Source organism: Varroa destructor, unplaced genomic scaffold, assembly GCF_002443255.2.
Source record: "Varroa destructor unplaced genomic scaffold, Vdes_3.0 BEIS01000004.1, whole genome shotgun sequence".
Taxonomy (NCBI): Eukaryota; Metazoa; Arthropoda; class Arachnida; order Mesostigmata; family Varroidae; genus Varroa; species Varroa destructor.
Window position 1 is genome coordinate 45,513,873 of NW_019211457.1, and position 10,650 is coordinate 45,524,522.

Here is a 10,650-nt window from a genome sequence, read left to right on the forward strand (position 1 = left end):
ACAATATCCGATAGAGGAATATATTTTAGGAAAGCCGAACAATCAAAAATGTGTTACGTCTGTACGAAATCAACGTAAATTAATACGTTTCTTTCAAAAAGTTTTTTGCGTCTCTCAAAAGTATGAAAATTTATTGTGATTTCTATTGCAAAGTGTTTCATTTAGGTTTACTACAACAGGGCCTATTTCATAAGCCCATTAGCACATGTTTACGATTTGTTATTAGAAAGCCTCGCCTCATAAAGGCGAAAGATGAAGACTGATACGTAGTTTCAATGCATTAATAGGATTGTACTTATCAAGATCTTAGAAAGATGTCTCGAGGCCTAAGTGATAGGCCAAAAAATCTACGTGACGAAGCTTCTCGAATATACTACTGTATTTTGAGACAGAAATGCATAGATTTACATTAAAATAGTTGTTAATAGATTCTAAATTGTTCACAAGCATTCTTTGGAGAGCTAAGGATACATAAAAGCAAAAAGTACAAGTATTACCTATAAGAACCTACGAATAACGCTTGAATGTTTTAGACCTAACGTTGTTTTTCGAAACGTGGCAGTACTACTTAATTTTATTTTTATTAAAATGTTATTTTTGTTATAATTAATTCTGTAGAGCTTGTTTCAACAACTCACTTCGGTTGATAAATAAGTGATGGATGTCCTTCCTTTTTGCTTTGTCACCTATTTTTCGTCTGCTTTATGTCTAGTTAAAAGGCTCGGTTGTTAGTGTTTTGTTTAGACCACAAAATTCTATTTAGGGTTAAGCTTTCACAGGTGGCTGCAGGACAAAAGGTTCTTTTATTAGACAAGCACATCGCCCATGTCTAAAAACACCACTGTCAGTAAAGGGAAAATTTAAAAAAAACGGAAACAATGAACAATCTTCAAATCTAAGCCGCTAGAACTTATTTAGCAATCTTATGCACTGTCCCATTTCCGTCGACCGATTTTAAATCATCAACGTTTCACGTGTATCTGCGCGGCGTCCATCTATCGATCACTGTCAAACAGCTTATAAAATAATAATAATAAAAATACGATAATTATTAACATCTAAAATAATGTAATTGCCCCTGTGCTCGCATTAGAAAGTTGAAAAAAGTAACATGCATATTTAACACAATTCCATATTTTGCCAGGGTTTTCGAAATGGGTCAAGGACAAATGGCATTCCACCCACTGCCAAACCGGATATTAAGTTCGTACAAGTTCGTTATATAAGTCGTAACTACCTAACATTTAATAAAATCCCATGCTGATGGTGTTTTCACTTCTTTTCCTCGCCCCTAAACTAATAATTATTTTGGCAAATGGGTAAACCCATAAGCGGTTCAAAAATATAATTTTTGTACTGTCTAGCACTTACTAACGCCAACTTACCGCCGGTTTAACCATATCAATTTACTCCTGTTTCTAGCACCGCGGTAACCTAGTCTAACAGAGCCAGCTGCCCCTGCATGACCTAGATTCTTGTTGCGTCGGGTGAGCAGTCTAGACTATAATCAGAGAGTCAAGCGGTGGCCCCTTTTGGAAGATGTCGGCCATGAGCCAGTGAGGTTCTGGCCCAGTTTCTTTCACTACCACCCCTAAATAATTTCCAATGACGGCCTGCTTTTTAGTCCTCTAATTTAGATTACTTCCATTCCACGGTTACCCACCCCTGCCATGGCATAGGTCGATCACGAGGTAGTGTGCTTCCTAGGTGTAACACTGCACGGGGGTCTCTCGGGGGATTGCTGTAGTTGGCATATTTTCTGGCCCTAGCCGGTAGGGGAACACAATCCGCAGATCAAGGAATTTTGCGGGGGTAGCTAGGGAATTGGGCTTCTGCCACCCCATTTTTTATCCCTGTACCCCCGACTGACCCAGCTAGAATGCCCATTCCATCTCTTGTAAGCACGGATAGATGCGTTCGTGTGTGCCGCCTGCAGCTGCCGTTCGAGGAGCTAGCAGCATCGTTGTGGCCGCGCATGCGCCTTGCCTTCTTCCAGTCCGACCCGTCGCGACTTATCTAGTCCAGTGTTATGAGTACTCAGCGGTTTTCCCCACCATCACCACCACAGCACATAGCCAACAACGGCCAGAACTAGGCCTAACCAATTATTGTCCGCCATCTTGCCGCGATAGTTTGCCCGCCTAACCACGGTCGACCAGAAAAAAGAGCGGCCATTGATATTGGCAAATAAACTTTTGTCCAGCTGCATTTTTTGTTGTATTCCACTATTGCGTTAACTAAGATTCACTTGTTTTAAAGGAGTACAATACTACATTAATTGGGGCACAACTACAAAGCTGGGATAGTAGAGGACTTTGCAGAACATGAAGTTACTACATGCTAAAACAAGTCACCAGTTGCAGGTTATGATGGCAAGAGGCAGCCGGAGAAGGTGCTTTAGAGTACCAGAAATCATGTAAGTCGTTTTCAGACGTAGTGCATCACAGATCCTTGGCACCATCGATGCCAAAAAGTTGAGACACTTCTGGTAGAACGTCTCCACTCGAAGACTCGACCAGAAAACCTTTTAAAGTCAGTGAAACATTTTCTATTTCCTATTTCTCGATTTGAATTGCCACAAAAAAATAGCAAAAAGGCCTCGACACAGATATAAGGATTGCGGTAACAACGTAAACCTTGCCACAGTTGAGGACAATACGCAGCCATCACATCGTATATTCCAGTCCTCTAGCCGGCGGCTTCGTCGGTAACTAGCACTAGGGACTAGACATGGTTGCCAGACCACTCACGCGTCGCGTATTAACCCTAACTAATAAACAATGTTCAAAACTATATTTGTTCAATTTTTCGTACACCAACAGAACCTGCAAAGCTTCTCTCAACTAGCAGGTCTTAAGATAAAGTCGTTTGTCGACGATGGAGTATTGGCAAGGGTATGCCTAGTCTGAGTTCCAGCGGCCAAGTCAGAACTATGGCGCCCATGTTGTTTTGTGTACACTGAACGTTCCAAACACGTATTTTTTTACAGAATCAATAAATCTATACCACGCCTGGTCGAAACATAGGTCTGTAAGACCTTTAAAGAGCTAGGGTAATGTTGCCATCAACGATGGGGCATAGCCGTGACTGCCGTCTGGCAACGGCAGGCAGGCTGTTATACGATGCCAGTTGACCTAGTTGGAAAGCGATTTATCTATGGCCAGAAATGCGACTTTCCCTCTATTCTACAGCTATCTTGAGCACTTCACTTGGCCACAGAAATGGCGCAAGGCGTTCTTCGATGCTTTGTAGAAGTTTTCCGACCCTTCTCACGACCGAAACTTTGGTTAGTGTTAACAGGGGACGCTAGCGTCATTCCAGACTAATCTTAACGGCAAACAGGAGACTGCCAGTGGTAACACTCGACTGGAACGTCCGACCATTCATGTTACTGGTTTTTTCCTCTCCACAACTTTCGATAAGCTTTATCACATATCCAAAGCCACTTAACGAAAGGCTAGTTTTAGGTGGGATATCATTCATAGCCTATATGGGGGGAAAGGCATCTGCGTCAGCTATGATATCAATGCGCCACAATATTGCATCACTTTGGCTTTACTGGTCTTTCTGTGTTACTCCCGTAAACAACATCAGCATCAGCAGCACCAGCAGCAGCAGCAGCAGCAGCAGTAGCAGCAGCAGCAGCAGGAGGCCGCATAGAAACCACCTGGCCTACGAAGCCGCGCGCACACTAGAGCACTTAGCTTTCCCTATCCCGCACAGTACACACACATCCACAATCCATAATACACAAACACGTTCAGCAGCTGTGGCATGGAGTAGCCGTTACACGAACTTTCAAACTTACCGTCGGACAGGTCATCGTCGTCTAGATCGTCCACCACATGAGGGTCCTCCCGATTTAGCTCGGCAGAATCGAGCGAATCCATCTCCTCGTCTGCCAGCCCCACTGTCTTGACGTGCACTTTGACGTCTACAGGACGTGATACGAAAATATGTGAAAAATCGGGAGAACACACGGATTGCTCCAGCACCACCCACGGGTATCTGAACAGCTGCGGCTGAAGTAGCACTACAAACACAACTTTTCACTAGCGTGTACACTTGCCCCTTTTACAAAATCCAGTAACACCGAGTGGGGCACCACAGCTATAATCACGACCAGCAGTAAAGCAAGCCAAGAGCTCGAGCTGCTCTTATAGCGATTGATATTTTTCCAGACACACTTTGTACACGCGAGGCTAGCTCTTTCAGCCGGCGGACACCACGCGAGGCGAACACGCATATACAATGACGAGCTGCTTGATTCTAGCTTGAACCCCAGCGGCACGCTTTCTTCCTGTTAGCGAACTTGCCGTAGCCAGTGGCACGAGCTGACGGCGGCAGCGGCGGCGGCGGCGGCGGCGGCGGTGGCGGTGGCGGTGGCGGCGAAGTTGGCAGCAGCAACAATTCGTCTACTTCTTCTTTTTTTTTGCACAAATACTACTAGTCGTGTAGTCTGCTGAAACTGAGGTTACGGTAGGAATTGTAGCACAAGCAGAATTGCCCGCAACTTGTCGGCATCGAGTGACTCTTCCTCGTTGTCCTAAGTAGCACCGATCCTCAATGCACTGTGCTTCGACACCGGATATCGTCGTATCCGTTAACTAAGACGAGATGGTGACGAGTTTTGCCGCCACGCGCAACTTACCAATGCTGATTGCCACATGTATGTCAATAAGCTTCACCAAGAACGAGCTATGGCTATGGGCGGCACGAGTTAACTCTACCAGTCGCGCATTCCAGCCGGTTGTCCGTTCTTCTGTGTTACGCGGTGAGATCTTGGCACTCTTGGCCAAGATTTTCGCAAGCGACGCTTCCACCGTCTTTCCGACCTTTTATCAGCATTTAGCGTTACTACAACACGGCGTTATACTCCATTGACAGACATAAACTCAACACTATTTGCCTGTTTCGCGGAACCGTACCTCGTTCTCACCGGTGGCCCTGTATTCCCGGCTGTTCTCTAGCGACGTTTCGACAGAGCTACAGCGAGCACTAGTCCTCGTTATACTTGGTAATTTTGTTCTACTTTCAACTTTAAGTTGTTCCAATCCTGTGTTTTCCTTTGCCAATCAAACCTAAGCCGTTGTCAATTGCGCGTTACTGTTTCCAGTTCTGACAGCGGCTGTAGTGAAGTGGCATCGGCAGCAGCTGCTGTGGCAGAATGAAAAGAGGTCCAAATATTCCAATCTAGCCTTTGTTTCTCCTCTACCGACAAATCTGTGCCTTTTGGCCGTGTTTCATTCGTTGACGTTCTTTTTTCGCATTGCCCTGCGTTGTTCACTCGCACTACTCCTAAGTCCTGCACTGCTGAGCACCTCCCGACTCGTACGGGGCTCTTAGGGCCCTCCTCGCGCTGCCCGTTCCTACCAACCAGCGGGCCTCACTCGGTACTCTCCAGGCTGTGGCAGGCCCACGCTCTCTTTACGCCTCTCGCACTACTTGTGGCTCTCTCCACGACTGGTCAGCATACTCGCTCAGCCTAAACTGACAGCCGGCATCGCTAACGGCTCCGCAACACTGCCCTCTCCTTCAAGGCAAGCATCGCAGCAGCACCGGCGGCGGCGGCAGCAGCAGCACGACGACGACGACGACGACGACGACGAACAGCACCCGTGGCCTTCCCTTTCCCGTCGTAGCACATCGTCGAACTAGCGTAGTTGGGCTAGAATATAGTTTGATATGACCGTGGCGCCGTGTCGAATGCAGGCGCCGCCATTGGCGTTGACACCGCTGCTGTAACAGAACAGAGCCCGCCTGAGCGAGCGAGCGGGCGCTGCGTTCTGGCACAAGCTCTGGCAATGTCTTCGATAGCTAGGCTGGCTAGCGCAGCGACAGCGGCGACGGCGGCGGTGCGGCGGCTATGGACTAGCGCCGTGGAACTCCTCGCCGATTCTCACCTCTACGTATCGGGCTTCTGCTAATCTAGGAGCAGACTAGGAAAGCTGAATCCGGTCGGGTTGGGCCAATTTCTAGCACCAGTGGCCCGGCGGTCTTGCAAAGAGCCGGCAGTCATCGATTCTGAGCTATCGTAGCTGCTCTAAGTTGTCGTGTTTGTTACAGCTTGCCATGTGTACCAGTCTTCCGCACCGACCGTCCCGCCGGTCTCGGTGATGGCAACCGACGTCGTCGTCGAGGGCATCGCCCTCAGGCGTTTCTCCACAAAGCAGGACCGATCCACTATGCGAGCTAATATGACCAGCCGTATGTTCCCTTCCGTTCCCCCGTTTTTTGCCCACTGTTGCGCCTGTAGTTGAGAAACCTCACCCGCCACTGCTGCCACTCATATCCTCTACGGTAAATTCTGTCCGTTATATTTATCTGTCCAGTAGACTTCTCGAAACGCTGTGTTAGAAGCGACTAGTATGCATTAGCGATTGAGGGCACGGCGGCATGCAGGCCTCAGGCGATGCAGCTGTTATCTAGAAAGACGGCAGTCATATGTGAAGAATTTTGTGCCCTTCGTTTCGGAAGCGTTCAAGTTGTCAAACTTATCTCATGGAAACAGAACGCTACAATTCAAAACGTACGTAATACGGTAAGTTCGCAGCGGTCGAATACTGGAAAATGTAGTAAAGACAGGAGAGAAAGAACAACACCACAAATTAAATCTAGTTCAGCTCATATATACATATATAGTGCCTGAATGTTACCTAGAGAAGGTAAATTAATGAATTCGATATTGATTTTTATCCATATAAGCAAATGCGTACGCTATACGCGAGTAATTTCTATTCTGGTGCCATCAGGATGTGACGACCGTAACGCCTTTCGGGTGGAGCGATGGGGGCAACATTCGACTTGCGGGATGTATCAGGATAGCAGGATACGATCTCCAGCATAGGGTGTATACACGTTTGTACATTGTATTACGTTTTGTGAAACGTAAACTCGACATGGTGTAACTGGATGTGTGGAAACATCAATTAGGCGCAGGTTTTCCCTAATGTTAACCATTGGTACCATTAATCCGACATGTATGTATGTATGGCTCTGTAGTGTTAATAGAAGTTAGAACTTCTTTTCTGCAATCTAATCAAATCGATGGTAGAGCTAAGATATCAAACTCAACAAAAGCTGGTCTTACATTGAACTTAAAATCATGGCTAGGCTAACATTCGTTCTGGCTCTCGCTGTCTTTCTCTCCCTTTCATATATACATATATATATTAGAAGTGTCCACGGTCTCGTTTGAGCTGCACAGTTTTTTCAGTTTTGTTTCATATTCTCAGCTGCGATGACCATTATTATTATATGATCATCATCGTAAGGCGGAAATCTATCGAATAAGGAAGTGATATAACTGAACGGCATTTTTCTATTCATTGTATTCCACTGCAGCGTCTGTCAGGGTCACGCCAGATTGGCACTGGTCGATGAAATAATAAATCTAAGATAAATCAGCTGGGTTCGTCGTTCGGTTAATCTTTTCTCGACCATCGAGCAGCGTTACCTCAATAACATCGTCGTCTGATTAAACTTAACATGCTGTCATTCGTAGCTACTTCGTATTCAAACTCTACTCGAGGCCTTTCGGCTGTATGTCTTCCGTTTAGTCGTTGGTCGACTTCTGCCTGTCCATAGTCAAAAGTTCCCTTTAGTCCACAGACCCTGTCAAGTGCAGAGCTTGATAAGTGGTAGAAGCCTTGGCTAGACACGGAAACACTCAAACTAACTAGATCATGGCTCGTGTATCTCATCCAGCCGACGGCTACCGACCGCCAGCCGCGCACTCCGGCAACGCCTTGCCTCGTAGAGTAGCAGCAACAGTAACAACAGACATCGGGGTGCAGACGCGTACCAGACAGACGCCGCAGCCGCAGCGTGCTATTATTGCTTCATCATCGAGGTGAATGACCTCGTTTAGCTCTGCTGCTACTCCATGCAATGACGACGACTGCCGTCGTGAAGCTCATCCGCTTTCCTGTCGTTCTGCTAGTACAGACCAACGGTTAGCCGCCGCCGCCGGCTACATCCCTGCATTGCTCTATTTTTCTTTTTCCTTTTCCAGCTGCCTTCTCTGGTGGCTTTCTGGAAGCGACCAGAAACAAGTCACGAAGACCATTACTAGCGTCGCTGGCGCCAGAGTAGGCGATGGTGGAGAAAGTAACCGACGGGAAAGATGCCCTTTAATCGACAGACTGGACGACCAATCAAACTAAAAACGACCTGGCTGGTTGGCTAGCTAACTGGCCGCTATTATCTAACGAAGCCCTTTAGCGCCAGCAGTGGCGCTCAGCACCGGCAGGTTGTCGGCTTCGTGGGGTTTGCTGGTAGCAAAAGACGGCAGCGGTGTACCCCTTTGAATGACAGCGCCTTGGAGTGGGAGGTACCACGGCGAATGCCGCACTGAAATGATCCTTTTCTTGTGTGTTTCTACGCTACAGAAAGACACTGAAAAGGAAAATCGATGTACTTGACCGTACTCATGCTGCTGCTTGACGGCGTTACCATTTGTTTTCTGGTCTGGAGAACCAATCTAAACAAACCCAGCAGGGCTATTGTGGGCTGTATTACGCTGTTAAAAAAAAAATGAACTATAGCACATGGATGCGCAGTGGTGTGGGCTTCGGATCAGAAGTGGTATGTACAGTTATGAAAATAGCTAGCAGATAGCATTTATGAGGGCGATAAGCACCCGCCAGATACTGAAAAATGAGGGAGGAAGAGAGAGAGAGAGAGAAATGCGCCCTTTCCACATCAGGTGGGGTGGTGGTTGAAACCTTTGCCACAAGGGACAAGCTGATGAAAGCACGCATTTCGAGGGCCCTAGGCCCTGTGGGTCACTGAAGGAGCTCATAGGGTAACAAAGGTGGGCCTATGAGGTGTGAAGGCGCCGGCTTGTCATTCCTCTCACACACAGCACGCTGTTGAAATAGAAGAATGAGATATGTCTTCGAACGCATAAAACTATTGGCCTGGGTTTGCAAAGAGCGAGCAGACTGAACAGTGGAGAAACCGACCAGAATACTAAAGTCGCTTCGATACGCGTGCAAAGGAGCGATTATGTAAACGCGTACTTATTGAATAAAAGGAAATGCAAAAGCGGAAGCTAGTGCTTAAGTCTATAAAGATAGCATACGTCCAACAGAATCACACTAAAAACCACAACACAATCAGCTGACCTAGTTTTACAAACGATCTGTTAAATTCATCAAAAAATAATGTCTATAATTGCTTCTTTTTTGTGTTGTTTTTTTGTTTACAGATGACTAAGTGTTATTATAGCATTCGAAAGTTCTTCCTTCGTTTCTCAAGCCGAAACTACAACATTTCGATCAAGCGGGCTGGATCTCATGTGAAATATCATGTTATGGGCAGAACAAAACGTTGGAACGGTGACAGAAGGCCTATCCTACAGATTATAGCCCTTGGCCGTCAGTTAGCCTTAAATTAAAGAACAAAGGAATACATAAAAGCGAACGAAACCTTTTGGACAACTTAATACTTACACGTTCTTTGTAACTTGTAGACTAGCTTCAAGCACAAATAAAGGACGGAGAATTGACAAAAATGCTTACGTAGTTAATATTAGCAACAGTTCTTTTAGCTGAAAGAGATCAGGAGCCTGTTTCAAAGTCTACTATTTAAACTTGGTTTGAATCTTGACCGTAAACACACTGGCAGTAACTGAAGGAATCCTGGATACATATACCTTATTTACTAGTAACAATAACAATTATTATTACTATTAAATAGTAAGAAGTAAAGAAGTGCATATTTCTTATCGAAAAAGAGAGCATCGAACTAGAGCTTTTTTGCTTAACTTTTTGGAGAATTAACGTAGTTTACAGAGGCCGAGCCGAAATCAAGTAGCCAAATCTAGCGGCCTCACATTGTACATGTTCTGTTTATAGTGACATGACTGTTTCTGGAGTTCCGTGAATATAAAACAGTTGGAAAAATCGTCTGATGTCATGCCTGTAGGCCGTTTCACTGCCGACCGCTCCAAGTAGAGCTCAATTAATATGGTAGATCAAGTATCCGCAGCTGGATATTTTTAATGTAAAGGTTACCCAACCTCTTCGAATTGACACTTTCTTCTTTTATTCATTTACATATTGCATTCAGTTCTATTTTATGTATATAATAGAAACTACAGGGCATAACTTCGTTTGAAGCATTAGATCAAATTTGTCCTCTTTGTCCAAGACCAATAATCCTTGGTGACTTTCAACCGACGAAGCTTTGAAATACCCGCAATAGTGAGGAGCCTTTTCTATGAATGTGAGCTACTATGCAACATTGTTTATACACGTATATGATTATAGTATTTCTGATTTAGAGCGAACTTGCCTTCGCATCATAAAATTAATTCACATTTAGTACGACTGGGTCGTCTACGTGCAACGTTATCGATCTGTAAATTGCGGAAAGCCCACGTATATCCGTAAATTTGTAACACTCATATTATTCACTTCAGCGGCAAACGAGCCTTATAATAGATTCAATATTATCAGCAACTTTATTAACGATTATTAGCAACGTGCTCGAGATAAATTTAAAACAGTTATCCATTAAACGATGCATTTCAATGCACTGTATCAATGCAATTTCAACGCGATACTTCACGATGTAGGGCTACATGTTTTATCTGTGCGCTTTCTAGGACATTGTCTATTTGTTTTAGTTAATTATATATATATA

General features: G+C 45.3%; 1 protein-coding gene and 1 long non-coding RNA gene across 6 annotated transcripts in view; one reads left to right on the plus strand and one right to left on the minus strand.

The window, feature by feature from the left end:
* Positions 1 to 5,493, minus strand: part of Pur-alpha (Purine-rich binding protein-alpha) — a 44,044-nt gene extending 38,551 nt beyond the window's left edge. For 2 of the 5 annotated variants that reach the window (XM_022802197.2, XM_022802194.2), the window contains exon 1: positions 1,386 to 3,736. Coding sequence is in view for 2 of the 5 variants with exons in the window: in XM_022802193.2 (XP_022657928.1) it covers positions 3,809 to 3,890 (82 nt within the window). In the remaining 3 variants the exon portion in view is untranslated. Of the gene's footprint in view, positions 1 to 1,385; positions 3,741 to 3,808 lie in introns of those variants that run through there. The other 3 variants (XM_022802193.2, XM_022802195.2, XM_086987523.1) reach the window with 3 other exon arrangements.
* Positions 5,494 to 5,549: 56 nt separating this feature from the next.
* LOC147756269 (uncharacterized) lies at positions 5,550 to 9,517 on the plus strand. The gene is made up of 2 exons (XR_015326705.1): positions 5,550 to 6,541; positions 9,212 to 9,517. It is a non-coding gene; the product is annotated as an uncharacterized LOC147756269 (long non-coding RNA).
* Positions 9,518 to 10,650: the final 1,133 nt, after the last annotated feature.